This window comes from Idiotropiscis lumnitzeri, chromosome 7 (assembly GCF_059441095.1).
Source record: "Idiotropiscis lumnitzeri isolate Australia: NSW breed Sydney's pygmy pipehorse chromosome 7, RoL_Ilum_1.0, whole genome shotgun sequence".
Lineage (NCBI taxonomy): Eukaryota > Metazoa > Chordata > Actinopteri > Syngnathiformes > Syngnathidae > Idiotropiscis > Idiotropiscis lumnitzeri.
This window is the reverse complement of record NC_142397.1, coordinates 2,672,688-2,696,915: the sequence shown is the minus strand read 5'-3', so window position 1 is coordinate 2,696,915 and position 24,228 is coordinate 2,672,688. Positions and strand designations below refer to the sequence as shown.

General features: G+C 42.7%; 2 protein-coding genes and 1 pseudogene across 3 annotated transcripts in view; all 3 read right to left on the bottom strand.

Moving 5' to 3' along the window:
• gab2 (GRB2-associated binding protein 2) overlaps positions 1-16,076 on the bottom strand; it is a 36,088-nt gene extending 20,012 nt beyond the window's left edge. Inside the window, exon 1 of one of the 2 annotated variants that reach the window (XM_088301278.1) lies at positions 15,724-16,076. In XM_088301278.1, coding sequence (XP_088157404.1) covers positions 15,724-15,795 — 72 coding nt within the window. In that variant the 5' untranslated portion in view covers positions 15,796-16,076. The remainder of the gene's footprint in view (positions 1-15,723) is intronic. The other variant, XM_088301276.1, reaches the window with a different exon arrangement.
• Positions 16,077-16,732: 656 nt separating this feature from the next.
• On the bottom strand, positions 16,733-21,704 carry nars2 (asparaginyl-tRNA synthetase 2, mitochondrial). The gene is made up of 14 exons (XM_088300743.1): positions 21,395-21,704; positions 20,517-20,626; positions 20,330-20,450; positions 19,598-19,738; positions 19,450-19,530; positions 19,110-19,204; positions 18,839-18,971; positions 18,274-18,372; positions 18,116-18,153; positions 17,867-17,933; positions 17,659-17,796; positions 17,472-17,569; positions 17,292-17,318; positions 16,733-17,201 (listed from the first exon to the last, which is right to left on the bottom strand). Exons 1-14 carry the CDS (start codon positions 21,548-21,550, stop codon positions 17,057-17,059), a joined length of 1,449 nt encoding a protein of 482 aa, XP_088156869.1. The 5' UTR covers positions 21,551-21,704; the 3' UTR covers positions 16,733-17,056.
• On the bottom strand, positions 20,036-20,206 carry LOC148333079 (U2 spliceosomal RNA; annotated as a pseudogene).
• Positions 21,705-24,228: the final 2,524 nt, after the last annotated feature.

Here is a 24,228-nt window from a genome sequence, read left to right as displayed (position 1 = left end):
GCGCTATTTGTGGGACTGAATCTTCCGTTTCGTGCCACGTAGGCAACGAGTAGCAAAATGACAGGAGCTCCGACGAGAGCTTCTCGGGAAAATGATGGATACGTTGGGAGAGAGACGGCGTCTTTGAGTGAACTTCTGGCGCAGAGCCCGCTTGCAAGAGGTCAGCGCGACCCGGCGCCGTTACTCCTGGCATCCGACATCCGCGTATTAATTCCGAGTCATCTGGAAGGAGCCTTATCTGATTTAAAGGGATCATCCGGTCCACATTTCAGTAACAAGCGATAATTATTTTATCAGGAAAATTATGTTAGCTTGTATTTTCTATTGTATCTATTTGTTTTGAAGAAATCAGTGAATAAATTCAAATCAAACCGCCCCAGAAAAAAATAATGAGGGTTATCAAATACAACCAGTCGGGGTTCGTGTGCGCATTCTTGCTCTTCTCCACTTTAGCCTGTGTGAGTGGAGGATTGACGGATTAAAGATCGAGTGCTAACTTCTGTCATCCCGAAGGGACCTGCTAAATGGAAGTTAGCCAGATCCAAATTCCAGACCTGAATCTGGATCAGGATGAAACAAATCATACTAAACCAATAAAAATCAAAACCAGTTTAATCCAGGATCCATAATCTTGAATCTGGATTATGGCTGATTTTTTTTTCAAATCGCCGAAAGGTCTTCTGGAAGATGAGAGAAAGTCGTAATAAAGATTTTGATTGAAGACCGTAAATTTTTCAGATTCTGAATCTGCATCAGAATCAGAATCAGAATTGTAGGCTAACATACCTTGTTTTAATTCTTACTGAGGTTGTGTGGCTTCACCAAATGTCACCGAAATCCACTCACATTTTTTACCGCCCCAAAAAATTATTTTGGGTTTTGAAATTGAATCAGGACCAAAATGGGGCAAACTCTTGGTGGCAAACTGAACCTAGATGCGACAACCCAATGTTGATAAGAGTGAACACCAAATGTGATCAAAACCAGTTCAGCGCTTTTCAACAATGAAAGTGATTCTGGTCGGGATTTTGGATAATGAATCTGGATGAATAAATTCCAAATTTGGTCAGAAAGATGTTCTGCATCAAATTAACCAAAGCGGTTTACAAACATCCAACGATCCAGATCCTGGAACCAGATTCAAGGTCGAAACGCACATCTGGATCATTTAAATCCTGAAGCCAGACACCGCATCCACTTTTGGAGCTTGATAATTATCAAAAAGAATCAATTCATCTTTTTGGTCATTCCGAGTAACACGACAAAAATCATTTGAGAACAATTGGACGGCAAAACGATCCACGTCCAATCGCACATTTGGAATCTCAAATCCATTTCGCTGAAATTGATCCCAGATAAATTGTCGTATTAGTGCTGTCCTACTTTCTCACATTCTAAAACGATTCCCCAATGCAGAAAAAAAAAAAAAAGTCACTCATGAAAGAACGGGCCACACAATAGAATGAGCAAAGCCAAGCCAGCGCCTGCCCCGCTCGGCCCGTCTGAGCCCATTGATCACTGGAACTGTGGGAAGTGAGGCCCGCAGCTTCAGAACTAGGCTAACCTCCCCCGACTCTCCCACATTCACCCCCCACCCCCCCCCCACCGGAACCCCTCCGAGACCCCCTCCCACCCCCTTCAGGCGACACAGCTCGGCGAAGACACGCTGGCCTGGTTACCAACTGGGCTGCATCGCGGCATCAAACAAATCACGTCCGACACGGCACTTGTCGACGAAACACACACATGAACGATAACACAAATTTTGGTTTGTTTGAACGATTTATCTAAAGCATGGAAATTAAAAAAAAAAAAAAAAAAAGAGACAATTCAAGTCCAATTGATTAATGTCGCCTTTCATCACGGACACGTTTCAAAGGACTTCGCTTGCTCAAATGTGACAAATATTAACAAGATCCCCGGCTGGATCAAGGAAAAACTTCCAAAACGCCAAGTGGGGAAAAACAAGAAACCTTGAAAAGATAATAAAACAACAGCCAACAATAGACAATGAAACACTTGACAGTAGTTTTCCATGTTCATAAGGGAGTGGGAAGGCGTCTAGACGGTCGAAATACCAGTCATGACACTAAAAAAAACACTTTGGCCTCGCAAGTGCATCTGCAATTAAATCCACACTTTTCCCTCCTTTGGCCATTGTGGGTTAAAAACGCAAGAATAAAATTTTAGATTTTCGAACGGTCGCCGGTTTGGATTTGTTGATTCCACATAGCGCTGCCCTCTCAAAAGCGAGTCTCCAATCACAGGACGCGTTCGCACCTTCCACGTCATCAACTTTTGATCTGATTGGCTATCGGAACTGTCTATCAACTCGAAGGGCCCGTTCACTCACACAGCACAGACGTCACCCCGGATGATTCTGAAGTGTGCCGCTGGTATTATGAAATCTGCCCGGCAACACCAGTTAGCTGAATTCTGATTGGATCAAAACTCGCACCTAAAAATTTACTTTTATCATAAATATGACCATGAGTTCTTCATTTTTGTTTTTTTGTTAGATGAGCAGGGAAGGCGTTGAGCGCCCACCACTGTGTTTAAACATTATTTTTAACACCATCACGTGAAACAGTTCCACAATCTCAACCCACGGAATGAAACCCAATTATGTGTTCCTGTTCATATAGATTAAATTTCTTTCGCATTGATAGTTGAAAAGAAGAAATAAGTAAAAATAATCATTTACTGAATTTGCAACACGAGGAGGTTGTATTTGCGGAAATCAGAAGCTATTCCAATCGCAAATAACTTCAAGGTTCAACTTACATTTGAAGATAGGACCTCTTTTTTTAATCTCTACTCACTAAATGAGATATGGCTCGAGTATGAAACAAGAGCCTTTATAGTGCTAAATGGCATCGGAAGGGACAAGATCAACATCAAAAGAACACAGCAATCTCTGGCCGCAAAAAATAGCAACAAACTGCTTCTGTCGATAAGCGGGCGTGTTTGTCTCTATTTTTGGCAGATGTATTGTGGGAAGATAAACACTGGCTGCAAATTCTTCTACTTCGCAGAAATAATAGACGCACAATGCGGACACAAGTTTCCGGGAGACACATAAGAGGCAGCAGCTTGGCAAAAAAATAAAAAATAAAAAATCAATGTTTCACATCCTGGTCACAATCTTGCAATTCAAAGAGAAAGTTGCCTGAAAGCCTGAAGAAGTTTGGTTACACTCATTTGATCTTTAGTTTCAGCTACTTTGGTCATATTAGCTCACATCCATCCAGTGGTGGCAAAAATATTCATACTTACTTACGTACTTAAAGGGGAAGTCAAGGCAAACATTTTCTTCACAATAATATATTCTGTGCCCCAACTGGGGCTGGACGATTTATTGAAATTGAATGGTGATTTTGAGGGTTTAATTTTAAAATGTTATAATAAAGATCAAGATAAAGATGTCCTTTATGAGTCCCACGATGGGGAAATTAGCAGTATTATAGCAGCAATGGCAGAAGTACGATTCCTGAGCAGAAAGGCGTCACGTTTAAAATGTACCGACTTTGTGAAAGTACCCTGAATGCACCATGTTACTTGCATAGCAAGCGTGTGACACGGCATGTGATTCTGTCATTCCTCGGCGTCCTTTAAGCTGTTTAATGAGAGCCCGGTTGGTATTTACTGTCAAACTAAAGACACAACAACAACAACAAAAAACAATTACACACAAACATGAAAACAAAACGTGCTTAGTTTTTGAAACACGGCTACCGCTAATGCTAAAGTAAATGTAATCTACCATTCAAATGCTAACAGGAAATTAGCATCGCCTTCAGGAGTGATATTCCTTCAAATCAGAAATATTTAAACACATCCAAACAGGTGAAATAACACTACTTAAAGGCACAAATTAATCCAAAAGTGAGAAAATTGTTTTATTGTAAGAGTTCAATTGCAACTTTCTTTTGTTCTCATTTAAGTGTGTACTCCATTCTGGTACAGCACCAAGAGGCCAAAACGCACAGGTTTTTTTTGTTTGTTTTTTTAATTGCTCTTATTTTTGCATATTCTTATTTTACTTTCTCATTAGTTTATGTTCTCATTGCCCATTCAAGTCATATTTAAAGTTGGGTTTAAGAATTCAATTCCTTTCCTCAAAATTGACGGACACAAAGATCCGAGGACCTTGACAAAAAGACGAGTGATTAAGAATAAATCGTTCAACATGCAGGGATGGAAGTGTATGAGGCTTTGATGATGATGATAGTTTTGAAAAGTTGACGTTTAGTAGTTGAATACATACAAAGTTTTGCAATCAATGAATCATTTGAATAATCATGCCGTATTGTGCTCCGATTCCCCCAAAAATAAATTATAAAAATAATAAATATAAATAAAATTCCTACCCTGGCATGAAGAAATGAATGCCAGACTATTTGAAACTTGGCCCTTCTGGCTCAAAAATTCTTTAAATTGACAAAGAAACTCCTCATTATAATTATCTGAAATTTGAGCTCGGGTAACTGGGCCAACTAAGATCCTATATCCTTTCAAAATCAATAAAATCCTCGCACTGAATTCCACAGACAATCTCTGAGAGTTCAAAAAACCTCACTCAGCTCTCTCCGCTGCTTTTGGGTCAATCAAAAATCGTACAATCTCATAGACAATGTGCTCATGTAGTGGGAGTCCCGATATACACTTCATTTCTTTTTTCCAATTTAGTTTCAGACAACATCCGACAAGTTAGCTTTTGCACTTTTTCGAAGCATATCATTTCAGCATTGCAATATTGCCACCTGGAAGACGTTTCACTGCCGCTGATTTCCGTTTAGCGCCACTTTGAGAAGATTTACGACGCCTGTGACCCTGTTTCAACTCGCACAATTTACGCGACCCGAGGCAAGTTTCTTGAAACGAGATCTTTTCTTCTCAAAACGCGCAGCGGAAGTCCCGTGATTATTGCCGCTCATGAAAATGCCGAACTCCAAGAGCAGGCGTTTGCGCAAAGTAGATTTCAGGAAATCCTGTATTTTGAAGTGAAATATTAAAAAAATAAGTAAAATGCTGAAAAATCCTGGCTTGACACTACTGAAAAAGATTGGATTTTCCGTGGTCCATGTTCCCAGACAGCCCAAAACATCCTTGGGGGAGGTAACGAAGTGACAAGTAAAAAAAAAGAAAAACAAAAAAAAAACAATGCAAAGTCAAGAGAAGATTCTTCCTGACTTTGCTGAAGCAGGAATGCAGCCTGCATTGCGTGCCCGCCTGCTGATGACGACGAGATTATTGCTGTCTGCTCTTCCCAGCGTCGTCCCCGGCCAACAACAAGACCGCCTTTTGTGGCACATTTTTGTCATTTTTTTTTTTTTTTTTTTAAATAACACACATCACATGCGTGGCTGAGCACTTGTTGACGCTGTTTTTCTGTTGTCGTTTTTTTTTTTTTCCCGCACAGAGCAGATGGCTGAAGAAACAAATAGTCACACGTGTTGTTCTTGTAGAATTGTAAAGCTGTGATGATGCAGCCCACACGCGCGCTTTTGTAGCGGGGACGCTGCCTGATACAAGATCTTGTTCTTGTTCTTAGTGTTACATTGTTTGTGTTTTATTTTTATTTTTTTTTGCCATATAGTGTCTTCCAATACGATTAATATTGCATTTGTGGAATATGAGTTAAGCAGCAAAATCCACCTGTTTTTCTCGGGGGGGAGCAGCCATTTTTTGTAAAAAATCATAAATGACATCCCAGTTGCTCGGGGCTCAGAGAACATCCAATCATGGTTCAGTTTCCGAAAACAAAAAAGAAAACCCTGAGAGACTGTGATGTCATTTTCAGTTGACACAAAATGGCCGCCGCCTGACATCGCTAAAAACAGGTGGAGTTTGCAGCTTAATTCATATTCCAAAAACGTAATATTAATCAGAATGCCCTATTGAGACTAGCGGAGGCTCATGGAACATTTTACGACAAATAATTTTGCGGGGTTGACTTCCCCTTTAAGACTCACACCAGTAAAACATGACATCAAATGTACATTAATATGAGACAAAGATTAGAAGTCACATTCAAATGACTGTCAAACAAATAGAGCGAGAGAATAAAAAACTAAAACAACCCCCCCGCCCCCACACACACACACACACACACAATTGCCATCCATCCACCTTTCGTCTGACGTCACGGCTCACTCGCGCTCCTTTCCAACCGCCATGTGTGAGCCACTGAGAATGCTCAGTGTGTTTCCAGCACCCCAGTCAAACGAGACTCTTTAACCCTGCGGGGGTTGCGAGTGCTCGGCCCAAATCCAAAACTTGACGAGTCAGAAGAGTTAACGTCGGGATACACCGGCTGGAAATAGACGAGATGGAGTGCACTGACAGGTCCTTGTTTTCGTGCAGGGGTGTGTGTGTGTGCGTGAGTGTGTGTGTGTGTGTGCACGTGCGCGCTCCAGGTTACGAGCCCACCTCCCTCGTGTCCTCCTATTGTAGCGTACAATACAGAGTGTTTGGTTTGGATGTTTGCACATGCACATTTGAAAACACGATGACTGACGCGTATCAGCTCGTTTGTTGACACAGTTTGTCGCACTTGTGGCACACACACAGCGCGCTACTACAACAGAAACGCCTCGGATAATTGTTTAGGACGCAAGCGCCTCTGAGCTCATCAGTGGGCGTGGTTGGGTATACGACAAAATGTTAAATCGAGATTGAGATGAGCCCCGTCACAACGAGAGAAAACCTTCCCATAAAAATGATGATAAATGCCTGTGATAATAGTTTAAAAAAGAAATACATAACAAAATATGATCTTAATACACTCATATTATTTCAAACTCATCTAAAAAAATGGCTGTCACATGATTCGATTTCAAGAGCAGTGTCAAGCAATAACAAGACTGCCAAAGTTTGCCAGCGTGAATATTTTGCAAAAGTCAGGGCTACGGCTCTGTCGCGTGGCATCTTGTGGCAGTACAGAAAAAAAAAAATACAATAATCGGTGAGTTTTGGTGAATTAAGAAATTCATTTTAAAAAAATGCATTCAAATATATTAACGTAAATCATATAAAAAATGAAGTTAAACTGTTTTGCTGGGAACCAAAAACTCATCAACCTCCTTGAACCGTAGTTTGCCCACACCTGCTTCTACCTGCATTAGAAATCCTTAAACTGAAAAAATCACCTTGAACACCGTATATACATGAATCTCAAAGCCAAAACAAACATGCACAAATTATTTGGGCCTTAATGGAGTGCCACCCCGCTCCCTAATGGAGGTTCCTTTTGCTTCAACTTACTCATCAGTTTACACAATAGCAAGCGCGCTCAAACCAAACACGAGCGGGGAAGTCGCACAGTTTACATAAGCTCGTGTCGTAAGAGACGCTAAGCAGACGGCGCGAACGGACGTCGCGTGTCTCTGGATGTTCTCAAGTCCCATCGAAGTAGGTATCGCAAACAAAACAAAAAAAAAAAAAAACGAGCGCGGGCCGAGTTCCAACACGTCGAGAGAGACATTTGGAGTTCATCTGTCGCGAGCCGTGAGGGGATGCAGATGCTCTGAGAACGGACACGACGCTGTCCCTTGAACGCACCAGTTGATGTGCCCGTTGCGAGACCTTAAACGGAGCTCAAGCGAAGGCGTTTTAAAAGCGACAAAAAAAAACAAAAAATGCAGCTGTGTCAGCAGTCCATCTATGGTGGCTTAATTAGTCAAAATCAACGGGGAGGTTTGCTACAACCGACCCCCACGTTCAAATACGCTAGATTGCTTCGAAACTGAGGCGGTTAGCATTTCACAAACCACCAAAGAGAAATCATCTTGAATCTGCCCCAGCATTTTCCTATTAAAGTTGCATTTTATCACTTCTCTTTGGGCATACGGTAACCACGGGGAGAAAAGTAAAATCTGGATCAACAGAGATGCTTTAAAGGGGAAGTCAACCCCCAAAATTTTGATATTCTGATTAATATTGTGTTTGTGGAATATGAATTAAGCAGCAAAATCGACATGTTTTTATACATCTGAGGGGCAGCCATTTTGTCACTTCTGTCCAATGATGATGAAATCACAGATGCTCAGGGCTCAGGTAACGACCAATCATGACTCAGCTTCACAAAACAGGTGAACTAAAATTGGTCGGTAACAAAATGGCCGCCCCCTGAAATGGCTACATTTTGATGCTTAACTCATTTTCCACAAAAACATTGTGAAAAAATACCCTCACTTTTCAAGTACACGAAATTATGAAACAATCAGGTTGAGAAACATGAGCAAAGGAACAATCTTTAAAGTAAGCTAAGTCAGCCATTTTGGCTCAAGAACACATCTCGGTTTGACGTAAGCCTGCTGCTGCCTTTGAGAAAATGAGATTGAAATCACAAACAGTAGAGAGCCATTTTACATTTGAAAATTATTCAACGGGAATAAATAAATAACTGTGCCTGACTATTAACTCAGCTAACCCGGCTATCTTGGCGCGGGCATCCTTCCAACTCAAAAGCGTCCTTGTTCTGAAACACGATTATCACTGCAGCGGAGAAGAATCGCGACAGCCAGCGTGGTGAGGACGCTGAACCTTGCCAACATTCCCAGGATTGGAGATGGATGGACAGTGATGATGATGATGAAGAACATTGACGTCTTTTTTTTTTTTTTAGAAAAACAACTAATTGCCCTCCCTCGCGGCGTTATCTCCCATCTCTGCGCTACTTCCGCCGCCTCCGCCAGCTGCCGTGTTGCATCTTCCTGAAGCAAGCGTCACACCTCCCACGTTCAGCGGTTAGCATTTCAATATGAATTCTACTACATGGCCGCCCACCCAAAAAAAAAAATGAGCAGAATCTGCAATACGCATGCCAGGCCAGCGGTTGGCGATGTTGTCTATTGTTGTTTTGATTAAACACAAAATGACGCGATCGTTCAAAAGCATTTCCTTATTAATTTCAAAGAAAAACACATTTAACAGGTTGTTTCCCAATTATCTATGATTCCATTTCACGTCACACTCACAGAGCTGGTGTTTCGATGTTGACCACACACACAGAAGGATTTGCAATTGTAAACATTGAACAGATTTTATATTTGCATATCGTCAACCCTGGGCGCTTTCCGAACATTGAGGAGAAAAAGAGCCGCTCCAAACACACTCCACAGAATAATTGCTCAGCATAATCTTCCAGACATCTGACAACTGGGCCCGAAAGTCCAACAATAAATACTGCGTGTATCTCGCTCAACGCGAGTCAAAGCTACACAACTAATTAAATGGTACACATTGTGAATCGATACCTAGCACTAGTCTTCAAGACCACAACCAAAAGCTACCGAGACTTTATCGAGACGACAGAGCATCGAGGCCGAAACAAGAAAAAAAAAAAGAATCTGCCCAAAACACAAAATGTGAAATGACGCATTTTTCACACGTAGTTTGGTTGTTCTTCTCTAAAAGGTTATTTCGAACATCAAACGATGGCTAACATTTCGTAAGAGCCAAGACAAGCACTTCTTCTGTGGTTTGGCGCCCTTTCGCCGTGGACTTGGAAGATAAAGACTGCGTCTTCATGCCGCTGCTTCAAAACAACCTTTAAAGGGTAATGTGAGCTGGATTATTGACGGTGAAATTGTGAATCGGGGCTCGCGGCGCCGTGGCGACCACCGGGCGGACATTTTGTTTTTTTTTATTGGTTCTACCAAGTCCAAACAGACATCATAGAGCGGCTCTGGATGCAGTTTCCGTATCATTCGATTGTCTTCGCGATAGCCAACAGCCGGCAGAACACTGACTGATTATTGGATTTGTTTTGTTGACAAAATATAATTCATCTCGGGGAAAAAAAAACGTTGATTATCCCCAGTAAAACATTTCAAACTGTTGCTGACTGAACAAATTCTTCAAACAATTCGGATGCTAAGAAGCAACCCGAGCACAATGCTAATGCTAGACACATAGCCAACACCCCAGCTAGCGCTAGCGCTATCCTAGCTAGCCTTGTGCCTGAACGGATGAAACCTGCTCAGATGAGAGTTAAAATTTCTTCAATGAAAACCCCGATTCAATTCTTTGATGATCCCTCACCCCCCACCCGGTCTGCTTGATGATCTCGCAACCCGGAGGCCGCTCGAACCGAACATACGTGACACTTGATTCAACGCATGAAGCCTTTCCACTTAACAATTGCCTGCCAATAAAAATGGAACAAGCAAAATGTCGATGCCTGTCAAAGCAGGAAACGGGGAGGCGCTCACGCCTGACCTCTGAGGGCAAGGACTTCCCAACCTCCCCCCCCCCCGCCCCACATGCAAAACAAGGTTTGCGCTGGCAGCAGACAGCCGTCCTCCCTCTGCTCGCTGCCTTCTTTCCATGTACGAGGGCAGAAGCGCTATCACCTTCCCGATATGATCAGTCTGGAATGTAGCGACTCTTCTGCGTATGTGAACAGACACGTTTGTGCAACGGACAGGTGGGAGGGCATTTATTTTTTTTTTTTGGATCTTGACGTGGGAACAGGATTTAGATTGTTTACACTATGTCACTCGTATGATTCATGCGGTGTACGCAGACTGACGCGAGTTGGAGTCACACTCGTATTTACACTGTACACTGCACCTCATGGCCAACGGACGAACTACGTCAGTTGAGTGGAAAAAAAAAAATCCAATGCCTATAGCGAGGAATTTACTACCCGTTGTTGAGAGGGGAAAAAAATAAAGTGTTCTCAATAAAACGGATGTTGTTTTTGTTTTGTTTTTATATTACAGTATCGAGAAAAATCTCTTCATTGGAGACAGTTTTTGTCTGAGCTGTCACCGCCGTTTTTCAACACATTACAAAAATAAAAGAGATGGCTCAACATTACCAGCAGCCAGTGAGAAGGCCAAAAATAAAATCAAATAAATAAATAAATAAAAAAAGAATATTCTAATTATTATTTTCTACACATGTTGACTAATAACATCATTTGAATCCACATGTTACGTTTTCATCGCAAAAAAATACTCTCAAGTGCAATTAATAAGCATGGAGAAAAAGCGAGCCAAATTCTATGAAATCTGCCTAGCAACAAGTGACGAAGAAAACATCTGCCGTTGCCCGGAAGAACGTCGCTGCACCTGCTCTTATCGTTTTCCCGCTATGCAGCCCCACCAAGCCAGTCGGACAAAAACGGATTGGGGAGAAAAATATGAAGTGGGAACTTCCCTAAGCAGGTGCAACAGCTTCCTTGTTCATTCACGTCTCAATATTTTGCTCCCGCCGCGTCTTCTGACGAGCCAACCTGAGCTGCGATGGTGCCAACATGAACACAAAGCTGATATTTTAGCACGAGGAAGGCAGCAAAGTTTCCTGACTCATTGTGTGTTTGTGTACTGTGGAACGAGTGAGTCACCGTCACCGAGCGCTAATCACATTGGTAAACAATTAGGGAACGTCCCGGAGAGCCTCGCTCCCACGTAAACACATCGACCTCCCTCGGCCCCGCCCCCTCACCAACGGCCGACTTTGCATACGATTTGCATGCTCGACCTGTTTTTACCTCCCTCCACCGCCTCGTATACGCTTGCTTTTGACACGCAACAAAAACCTCAAAGCCAGAGGGTCTCAAACTGAGGTGCGGGGGCCTCCGATGGCTCCCAAAGGGCACCCAAGAGACCTCGTCCACTGTTCGCAACGAAGAGACACCACACTGGTTCCAATGACTAAACGCCTCCAGCGGAGACTGACAGCCCAAAAATACTCCAACGACGCAATCGGCCACAAATCAATCGCTTGTCAACTCTTTTAATTGTCTGTGATATCAAATTCATTTCTTTCGGGAAACAAATAACATGGAAAATATTCCACAATTTCCACGAGAATCGCCACGCCAGGATGATTCGTTTGAGATACTGCATCCATAGTTGACAAAAAATATAAACATAAAAAGCTGCGACCGCTCTCACACATTAGTTGGCCGCTAATTCACACAATTTAATCACACATACAACTGAAACACACACCAATGAAACGCTCTCACATACTTGCTGGAAATGCTTTGCGCTCTCATTTATGACTGAATCACACACACACACACACACACAAAAGCTACGGATATACACTCACACACGTTTCAGTTGTACAAGCGTGTGACAACGGTGATCCACGTACTAAATTGAGTTGTGTAGGCACGAGAGTTGTGTGTGTAGCGTAGAGAGCGTTTCAGGAATGTGTGTGAGAGGCAGTCCTGAGTTTTTATCCCTGCCGGCCTCATACTAATTGGCGAGCTTTTAGACACCATGGATTTGCGAGATTATGCATTTTATTCCTCGCCAATCCTCCTTCTGGTTTGAACAAAGGTAAATATTGACTTGACACCACAAGAAGGTGAGCTTTGTGCTGCCAATTGTTTGTTTGGCACTTAAGGAGATGACAGGAAAATGGATTCCACGGAGTTTTCTGGAAATGGTAATGCAATTGCCAGAACTGTTTTTTTACCCGTATCGGTGGCTGGTATCGGCACATTTCACCCGATACCTTACAATAAGACTGGTATCGGTTCGATACGACACATGGTATCGGTACTCGCCCATCCCTCGCTTGTCTCGGCAAAAGTCTGCTGGGCTAGACCACAGCGAGGCATCCCTTTTAAGTTCATCGTCACCCTCCAAAAATTGTACGCTTAACCATTTTTGGTCAGAACAGTAGTCACAAGGACTGCTTGGCGTGTTCTATACTTTCCTCTAACATTTCACAGAGACCAAATGGATTATTGAATAGCGGAGAAAACGCTATTGCGCCATGACCCAAATGTCACCTCAGTCAGCTGACAGCAATCGCGGCGGGTAAAATAGTCTTGATTGTTTGCCGCTCTTGACTTTAAGAGGAAGGAATTCCAAAATGGTTACATGATTGCGTGCACACGTCTGCTTGTTGCGGACATCTCATGACACCGTCGCCGTGCGTCCGCCCTGCAGAGGTGGCAAAAGTACTCGCGTTCTGTACGTGAAGAGACGGAGAGATTCTTATGTGAAAACAAAAAAGACTCCGTGGGAGAGTTAAAAAATAAAAATAAAAATACAGGCTCTGGAATGTACGGGCTCGTACATGCAGTTGTCATGTTCATCCTCGGTTTTTTAATCTTAAATTCTGTTTAAAAATGACGATAATTTGTTTTCAACGGCTATTTTTAAACATTACCTTGTTTGAGAGTTTGCTTCACTTCGAAGAAAAGAAAAAAAGAAGTCAAGTGGGTCATCAACAGCCCAGAAAGGGGCCGATATTTGTCATTTTGCCAATTATCGGCATTTTTTTTTTTTAACGTTCCAAGCCGATAAATTAAAAGCTGGTTTATTTTGGCTTGCTGCAGCAAACGTGTCTCTCTCGCTCTCTCTCTCTCTCTCTGCTGTGCTCGTGGCTTCGCCTGCAGAAGCAGACTGGCCAACTGATTGGTTCCTTGTGCAGTGGGTAGCAGCCAATCAGCAGTACCCTGCCGGTTTGCTTTTTCATATCAAGTCACACGCTCTACGGGAGAAGTCCCGCGAGCAGAGCGAGGTCAGGCAACAGACTTTGCCCAAATATGAATAAACGTCAGTCTACTACAGCTCACAACAACAAGAAAATGATTTGCTGTAGTAAACTTTAAAGAAATGTTTGTTTTTATTGAAATATAAAACATGCCGCTGAACCTGTTAGACTTTTAAAAGTAAGTTATCTATTTTCTAAGCTCTAAAAAAAAATAAAAAAAACTTTAATATGTCGTAAATCACAAAAGACATGTCCTGAAAGGCATTTAAACTAAGTCAAGTTTTGGAGTTTTTAGTTTTCTAAATCTCAACACCATTTTACCCCTTTTTTCAACAAACAAATATCGACATCAAATATCGGTTATCGACTTCTAATAATCGGTATCAACCCTAAGAAAAGAATATCGGTCTATCACTAATATACGCCCCCCATCTTTTCAATACAGTCCCGTGACAAATTGGTCGACAACACACTTTTAGGTTTGACCTGTCGATAACCACTGGCTTATTGGATATGGGCGGGAGTGGCGATAGAGATGTAGGGGGGCGAGGGGGGGGGTGCCCAATGATTGTATTATCTCTCTCCCGTTCTTGTTTATACAGTAGAGCTAAGCCGGCTTCTTCCTATGTACAGTCGCGGCAGCTGCTGCTCCAACGCTAACCACGGTCGGTGGTCTCTGTGTAAACACCAAGCATGTGGAAGTTAAGTGGAAGACAATGGTGGAAGAAGACATCCTCGGATGATGACACACACACACACATGGATGACATCATGGCAAAGCCAGCTCGTAGGAGCGTACAAAGCGGCCCGGCAGTAACGAAACACCGCACATGAACAAACGACAGCTGTATTTATAGATTGGCTCATGCTACTATCAGCCTCCATAAATCCTATTATGTGAGTGGCGGCTGCCTTGTGCTTGACTAGTACAATTCACACTCACTCACACACACACTCCCGCCGGCTTATATGAGCTTTATCGGGCCACTCAAGGAGCCCCACCGTTGTTGTGACACGGACAGGATGGAAATGGCTCACTTCAGACGTGACCTCATCATGATTGGATAATGCGAATGTGAGGCATTTAGTGGCAAGCGGAGACAGCTGCAGGCATGTATATTTTCTCATATGACCCCCCTCCCCTCCCCCTCAAATCTAGGTGGCCATCCGCGTGAAATTTGCACGTTTATAGCACTGAAAAAAAAAAAACTAAAAACTATGAGTTGTGCATCTCGGTACTCCTGTGGGGGTGTGTAGAGTGGGCCAGATGTTTTGGGGGATGCACCTGCTACGACTTGAGATACAGCCTGGGGTCAAAACATTAGGGGCACCACAGAGAGCGACATCAAGTGTAAAGAACTGGTCAAATAAAAATGTCTTTCGTAAACTTTATCGAGCCAACGTTTTGTTATTGGAAAAAATTCTCTACACAGTGCCAAATAAAAATGTCACAAAAGTGGAGAAGTGGGTCAGTTATGTACTTTGTAAGGTGTGTATCTCCCATCTAATGGTCGAACATGTAATTGTTTTGTCTGGGACGATACATCAGATGAGCAAAGATACAATATTTGTATTATTTAAAGAAAGATTTTGGAAAAAAGCAAAATTGGGTCATACTTTACTGATATTACTGAGAAATTTTCATTCGCATTAATAGTAAATTATAGCAGAGAGCTGTTTCTAATATTTTGGCAACCGGATGGGGCAGAACGGAGGTATGAACTTGAAATGTGTTGAATTGAACTGCAGCCTATCCCGGGAATAGTGGCTCATATTTTTGACCATATTATACAGCACAACGTTTCTTAATCATTAATGAGGCCAGAATGACTTTGGGAAGAATCTCATGACACACCACCAAACAAAAAATGTCACAAAAGGTGAACACCGAAGTCATGATGATGTGAGGTGCAGTGCAAGCACCTCGAGCTGTTTTGTCTGTCACATAGATTTAGATTTGTGAACAGATGAATTATTTGGAGAAAATAAATCATTTGGGGGACAATTGGATCATTTTAGTGGCACATGTGCCATGGTTTAGTGGTTGAGAATCACTGACCAAAATAATCACTATTATGAATTTAGTACAGCACATTACTATTATTATTATACTACAACCATCATCATGTTAGTGGTTCACTGATAGTGTCAATTGATGTCATTGTCCAAGGCGGAGTTAATACAACATACTGTGCAGGTGTGCCTAATAAAGTGGCCGCTGAGTATGGCGTCCAATAAGTAAGATCCACTCACGTATCTCCGCAGTTTCCTCTCCGGCGGCGACTTCCTCAGCCAGCCCTGGAGGATGACTTCCCCGCCGCTCATCTCGCCGACAACAAGTCCGATCTTCGGTGCCCAACAGGCGGCTACACACTCAGGACGCCCCCGGTCGGCGTGCGCTTCTCCCCCATCCGAGTCGAGGCGGGATAAGAAGAACCGGGAGGAAGAAGGCAAATGGGGGCAGAAGGGGGGCGTCTGGCGGTCCTGGTGGGGGGGAGATGTTATCGGGCGAGCCTCTGCTGCTCCTTCTGCGGGGAAACTCGACTGATGCGGGGCAGCGTCACGGGGCGTCTGCGGCTTGTTTTCCCAACTCGACACCACGCCCACGGCCGGCTCGCGGAGGGATGGGCGCCCGGCAAGCAACAATATTTAGAAAGAGTGGATACACGTTCACATGTTTGACAACAACCAAAGAATAAAACACATTTCACGGCCGGAAGGGAAACAAATAAAGACGTGTTGTAAATGCATTTAAACGCCTCGTCGTCAAACGTCCCACAGTTGGATTAGAGGTAGAAACAGCACCACCCCGTGGCGCATCAAGGTAATTACACGCATTTAAATGTTTATTCGCCCACTTGGATTTTAGGTAGTAGCGTCCCTCAGAACTATTGAAACATTACCACAATTCATGATTAACTACATCTTTAAATTAGAAACCATTCATTGACCTGAATGCAAACTCTAAAATAATTTGTCTTTAGAAAATATCTTTTTTTTTTTTTGCTTTTAATCGCAATCATTACTTACACATCATAACAAGCTAACATGGCTGAGAAGTCAGTGTTTATCATACTATCCACAAACGAAATAAAATGCACACACATCCAGAATCTTGCGCAACACATTCAATACGATACAAACACGACCGGGACCACTCATGGCACGGTGCCGAAGCCATCCGCCGGTCGAACTTGGAACAGTTAGTTTACCTAATAATGTGGCCTTGATTGCAGTTGTATAAGAATTATTTCATTACAAGAAAGGTAAAAAAAAATTTATTTCACATAATATGAGAATATGATTAAGATTTACTGTAGTACATTTGCATGTAAAAGTAAGTAAAACTCTCATAATTTGCTTCATTAAATTAAAGTATGAATAAAATGTAAACCTCGTCATTCGGCACTGGACTCATGTGTGACTTGTGTAAACTCAGTGTTTATATTTTCATCGATAAACAGGACAGCAGCCTTCTAGGCTTCAGAAAAAAAAAAACATTTATGGATTTAATGGAGCATAATATTATTAAATTATTACGACTGTTTCCTGGCAAAATTTAAAAAGGAAATTCAAACTTCAAAGATTAGAGCAGACAAGAATGTGAAAATCGGGGGAAAGGAATCACGTCTTTGATGTTGTCCACTCCCAGAATGCATTGCAGATAGCGCTCAAATCCCATTCCAAAGCCACCGTGAGGGACGGAGCCAAAACGCCTCAAATCCAAATACCTGAAAATAAATTCTTTGTCATTAAATCTCCTTTTTGAAGACAAGTGATAATTATAACAGGACTGTAATTTAATCAATGCTCCTTTTTACCAGCTGTAGGTGTCTTCTAATCCGACCCTGAAAAGAAACAAAAAACATTTCAACAGTTTTCAGGAGAGTTGGGACTCTGAAATGGCAGCACACCAAATGAATAAAAGAACTTGGCTCAAAAATGCTGAGAAAAAAAACAGAACTACTCCAAAAACTAAAGAGGCGTGAACATGCACGTACTCTTCCAGACGAGCCCGCAGCAGGTCCAGCCTCTCCTCCCTCAGCGAGCCCCCGCACAGCTCCCCGACGCCGGGCACCAGAAGGTCCACGGCGGCCGCCTGCGCACCACACCCGCGTCACAAATGCCGATCGTCCCACCAGGGGGCGCCGAGTGGCCCGATCACTCACGGATCAGCTTTGAACCCACCGTGTGCTGCGGATGGTCCCGGTTGTCTCGGGCGTAGAACGGCTTGAGCCGGTACGGATAATCGGTGACAAAGACTGGCCGCGAGCCGCAGTGTTTCACCAGATACTTCTCGTGCTCCGTCTGAAGGTCGCAGCCCCACTGAGAAGCGAAGCGGGCGGAGGTCAAGGTGGCGCTGGGGCGGTCGAGATGATGAGGCGATAATACGCACGTTTGTGGGGAAGGCGAACGTCTGCGAGCTTCGCTTTAGGATTCCTATCGCCTCACTGTAGGTCATCCTGGGAGGAGATGAACTTCCTTTAGCACTTACTAGCACTCTCTCTCTCTCGCTCTCTCTCTGTCAGGGGGAGGGGCTAAGTGTAGCCTGGGTTGTTCATGGCAATTGCAATGTGTTTGTTCCTAATTTCAATGACATTTACTCGACATAAATACATAAAATCCAACAAATAAAATAACTTACACGTGGAATTTCTCCTTCAGCATGGCCTCTACAGCATCCTTTCCGCACGTCGGGGACGCGGAAGGAAAACGGAGTGAGACCATTGGTCAGCCGGTTGTCAGGCAAGACATGAGTTCAATAAGTGACGAGTCCTCGAGAGGGGCGGGGGAAGGACTTACCCGGTGTCCCGGTGTCACGTGCTTATGAAACAAGTCCACGTCTTGAGCGCAGCGGTCCAACACGTGCTCGGTGGTCCGTTTGAACATGTCCTCCATGACCTGAGAGGCAACGGCACCGGCAATGATTCAGTCGGACTTGCTAAACAATGTCAACTCGGTTACGTTTCAGTGGCAAAGCGGTATTTATTATTGCCGTTGTACTTTAGTCTACAACTGAACTGCATCACCACTGCGAGCTTACAACTGTTTTTTTTTTTTTGCATTGTATAGTTACAAAACAGGGCCAAAAGGTTGTCATTTTTACAAAATACATATGAAATGAACGAAAAGTATGTTATGAACGTCATTTCGAACTCATCTTTTAACATTACTCTTAAAAATTAAAGGGTTGAAAGATGATCTGAAAAAAAAAAAAGTGCGTTCATAAATCAAGTTAATGTTTCCCATTGAAATGAATGAAAATGCAATTAATCGGTTATAAGTCGACGTTCCGCCTCACTCGGTTGTACCGAGCCATACATTTAATAACGACACTTTTCCAAAAAATGTTTAGTCAAACTCAAACCTCGATGAGGTCCTCCATGGACCGCGTGAAGGCCACCTCCGCCTCCACCATGTAAAACTCAGCCAGGTGGCGTCGGCTCTGGGAGTTCTCCGCGCGAAATGTCGGCCCGAATGTGTAGACTCTGGAAAATGACCTGCAGGCATAATGATGGCGAGAAACGCACTTAAGTATGTCGTCAACGTGTGTGCGGGGTCTCTTCCTTTGCCTCCAGGCACTGCAAAAAAATTCCGTCAAAGAAGATACAAAAAAATAAAATAAAATGACATCTCACCCCGTCATAACCTCCAAATGGAGCTGCCCAGACACGGTCAAATAGGCTGGAACCGAGAAGAAGTTTTCATCCTCGCTGTTCTGCGGACAGGAAGGCTGTAGAGAAAAACGTTCACCACATAAAAAATTTAAAATAACGTTTTTCGTTTATGTACACCGTTTTTATTTTAGTTTTTTTTCGGAGCATAAGGCACACTTAAAACAAGACTGCTTTTTGCTTCTGTCTCAGGATCATGGGAAATGTAGTCCTACAAGCCTCATGCCAGCTATTTCTGGCACCGCACAGTGTACCTAATGAGATGACCGCAGTATGCTGCCACGGCCTTGTCACGCACTCTCACCTCGATCTGGAAGAGCTCGCCCGCCCCCTCGCAGTCGTTGGAGGTGATGATCGGCGTGTGAATGTGCACAAAGCCATTTTCCTGGAAAACAGGAAAAAGAGCGTCGGTCAGGTCTCACTTCGCGAATCCTCCGCTGACTTGACCTCACCTTGAAATGAGAGTGAACGGCCCGAGTGGCCTCACTGCGTATCCTCAGCAGGGAGCCGAAGGCGTTTGTTCTGGCTCGGAGGTGAGGGAATTGGCGGATGTACTCCAGCTTGTGGCGCTCTTTGATTTTAAACGGGAAATCCTGTCAACGAGAACAAGGGATGACGAGTTGCTAAGCATCACATAAAAAGGTCAGGGTCCGAGGAATACTGGAGCCACAAGAAAAAACAAAGAAGCAGACATTCAAGTCGACATATTAGGACAAAATAAAATTTTAAAATGTTTGGAATAAAACGTACATTTTCTAGAAAATGAAATAAAATATTAGGAAATATAAAATATAATATTGTATATATAAAATATAATATTATATATATGTATATATAATTTTTTTAATTAAAAACTAATTTATTTAGAGTCGCATCTTATTTCTCGAAAATAAAGCTAAAGATGTCCTTTATTAGTCCCACAATGGGAAAATTTGTGAAAAAAAATCTCCCAGTTCCAAAAATCAATTTAATATATGGACTCCAGATAGGGGACGTATCAGATATTAAACTGATAAGAACAGATACTACACTTGATCTTAGCCAAAAGGCCGAGAAGCGATATAGTGAAATACTTATCTTTCTATAAAACATGACTTTACTCCTGCAAAATTACTCTGAATTTTATTTTCCCTTTTAACGGTGTCCCCAAAACTTGTGGCATGAACACATTAGAGCGTCCTCACCAAAGGGTTACATTCGCCAACCACGTGAATGTGCTCCGCTTCCAGCTCCACGGGCTGTTTGGGGTGCAGACTTTTCTTCAGGATGCCTCGAACCTCAACGGCACTCCCAAATGTGAGCAGCCTTTATCGGAAAAAGAAAAATTGTTTTTTCCTCTCGTCCAAGTCGTCAGCTTATAAAAGTCCTTACGGGTTGTTCAGCTCAGGACTGGCGACGATCTGCAACGACTGCAGGCAGCTTCCATCGTTGACGTCCAGGAACATATTTGCCTTTTGCGATCTGACAGAGCGAACCCATCCCTGCGAGAAAACTGCTTTGTGTTACTCACAAACAAACATGTATAAAAAACAAATCAATTGGAAAACTGCAATATACAGTAAATTGCTGGCTTTTCACTTTTTTTTTGTAGAAGTGATTTTTGGCTCTTGAATAAAACTCACCTATTATTGATAGTTTTGTGCGCTTTCTGAAAAAACTTCAAATGCCACAAAATAGAGCCAGGTCGTTGGGTAGCGCAAGTAAAAAGTGCAAGTTAAGAAAGGATGGCGGTCTAAGTTATTGCTTGATAAGGTTATTGTTATAAGTTGCAGGAAAAAAAAACATAGAAATCAAATCACCAGTCCGGATCAATTTTAAAGCAAATTTTGTACAATGAGTTCAAATTTATATTAAACTATTCGGCGGTACAGCCTGGCTTTAAACTATTGGTAGAAACAATTCTAAACATTTTAGGGACGCGCCAATGACTCGCGGGAGGGCTTGGTCAATATTGCCCGCGAATAACGGGGCATTCGTCTAAACCGCTGTGATGCGTTTTGGGGAAATGGGAAGGTTTGGTACCATTTCTATGGAGAACGTTTAACAGATAAAACAGGGGGTAAACCTAATAATTTGAGAAACCAACATGATATTAAGTGCAAGAGAAGAATCCGAGCAAGATATGATAATGTCACGGAAGAAGACGCTCACGATTAGGTTAGTCGCGACTAGTTTGAAGTTGCGAAGCATTCGGCCACTTAATGACTACACACGACAACATACACGCACCGGAAAGTATTTAATGTTACCTGCACTTGGATGTTTGTTTCCAACCCAGTGCCTGAAATAGCTTCAGAAACTCGAAGCTTCCTCGGCGCCTTTTTGCAAAAATGCCTCAGTGTTATTAACAACACTCTTCGGGTCGCAGAAGAAACAAAACATTTTTGTGCAGCAGTCCGAAACATCTTAATAACACCACGACTCCCAAACCGCTAAAACATACGTGGCGTCAAAATTTTAAGACATAAGACAACAGGTTTAATGGGGATCTATGCATTAAACTGCTTGCTTCGCTTTCACTTGACATTCACGCTGGTTCCTCTCGTTCCATTTCCTGGTTGTGTCTTTCGTCATTGGTCCGATGGAATTACGTATGGTGGGTATCCAATCACATTACGGCTTGTCACGATCGCGTTTAAGGCGCTCATGGGAGTTGTAGTAGTCTTTCTAATTTCCCACCAAAAACACAGTATAGTTAGAGACTTTTTCATATATTCATGAGATTATATGCATTGTAAATTTAATTATACGAAAGAGTTCTTTATTAATTTTCTTCTACAGTATCCACGTAAACACATTAAAACGTATTTAATATGCAAGCATTTGGTGGCAAAAATGAACCGTTTCGGCACATTTGGTTAGTTTAAGGGGTGCTCATGATGGATAATGAATGCTGTAGCAAATGGAAAAAAATAATTTAATTAATTAATATCATTATGACTTACAAGAATAATGCAAAAATAAAGACAAAATATTAGAATATTGTCGTAATTTTTCAAAAGGAAAAGTCGTACTATTTTATCAGACAATGTCTCCAGTTTTGCGCTAAACAATATTTTCATGTCAACATTAAATCGTTTTAATTTGTCTTAAAGATTTCAGTACGTCCATGCTCTATACCTCCAGTAGGTGGCAGTAATGCAACTAGAGGTCGAGGGCCCCCAGTTTGACCACTGCTCTGTTCGACAACATAAAAAAAAGCTTATTCGCACTTCTCTGGTGTCTATGCGAGTGTAACAAATGCGTTGCCAGCAGTTGTTGTTGGTGAGAAACCAAACATTCGGATCCACACTGCTCACGCTGCCAAACCTGCACCGTATCATCCCATTCTGCAGTTTTAAAACTATCCCATCTGCAGGGAAGCCCTCTTGAAATTAATCTCGCGTGACAAATAGTCCGTCAGCGTGAGGTCCATTTGCGCTAAAAGCTCGCTCATTCCCCACCCGCCGTGACACCGGGTGTGCTCGCCCACCCTTGGGTGCCGTACATCACGATGGCAGCTTTGGAACAAGATGCCACGGACAATTATTCACCTGGCCGGGCACCCCCGTCAGCCACCCGGAGCCTGTGGTGGGCTGAGAGATGCGGCACACTGGGTGTGTGCCTGCGTGCGCGCGCGCGTGTGTGCGCATATGCAACCTCTGTCTGCCTCCTGACACATCATCATTAAAAGCTGAACGTGATGCATGGCTGATATGAATCATGAATGATCTCCAGCTTGGAGACGGAGCAATTATGCACACGCGCTCATCTTAATGGGGGAAGCGGAACAATTCTATTTGGTGATTCAACGAAAGCGAGCGGAACGCTAACGAAGGGCATTTGTCAGAAATGTCACGTTTTTCTTGCAGGCAAGGAAGCGGTCTTCTTTATTTTGGGGTGTGTTCAGAATGGACCTTGAATGCCTCACTGTTAGAAATACCACAACAACCTGCTGAAATATTTCAAAAATATAGTCAAAAATGCGGACATGGCTCATAATAAATGCGGATTTTTGCAAGTTATCATTACCAGTGTAACTTTAAGTTTTATGAGGACGACCAGGCATGTTTGATACCACGTTTATCAGACCGATACCAGTATGAGCGTTTACTCCTTGCGACACCGTAATAAAATAGTAATGACAAAGAAGTAATAATAAACTGATAATTCATGTAAAAAACGTTTTAATATTATAAAAAAGGCATAACATTATCATAGTATAGTTGTAATATTCAGAGGGACAAACTTTTAAAAAGTACTGCCATGAAAAGATGCGGAAATTAACCCAATAAAGCCTTAATATTATGACAATCATATTATTTTACAACAATAACATTTTAATACTGCAAAGAAAATATATTTGTATTATACGAAAACTACTGTCAACAGCAAATCAATTTTTCACGAATGAGGTTTAACAGTAAATGAAAAAAAAAAAACCCTAATACAGGCTTAACAGACATATGAATAAAAAAGATACAGAAAATAAAATAATTATTCATGCACATTTGTGGTGGCAATATAAAACCAAAAGGACCACAAGCAATAAATGTATGTGATGTCATCTTTCTGGCAGTACCACATGGTGGCGCTGTAGCTCCACATGACCCAAAACATGACAAAGCCAAATCCTCGTCTCCTGCTCTCCTTCAGTCGATTCTTTTAGCCTCGGACTTGCCTCGGATATATTATTCATTTGTTGCTGCGAGGTGGAGTGAAATGGAAACAAGCTGCTATTGTGATGTTGTGCCGGCGCTTCCATCAATTACAACGCAGCCTTGTTGGGCTTGAGCCGCAGAACCGGCTTGGACTTGTTTTCCATTACATTTCGCTCCCGTGACACATTATGTGACCACCTGCACCTGCGGGGGGGCGAAATGTCACCTGCGTCCTCCCACACATAGAAGCGACACACGCGTGAAGCATCACAAATCGTCCGTGCGCATCGCGTTGGACTAACGCAAGAAAAGGTCGTTCGTGTGCAGGTTCGACATCCGAGCTCCGAGCCGGAGATTCCACCTCCTCGTCCAAATATTGCGCATTCCCAAACGGAGGCCGGCCATTGATTTTATGTAGCACGGCTCGTTAAGTGCTGATTAGG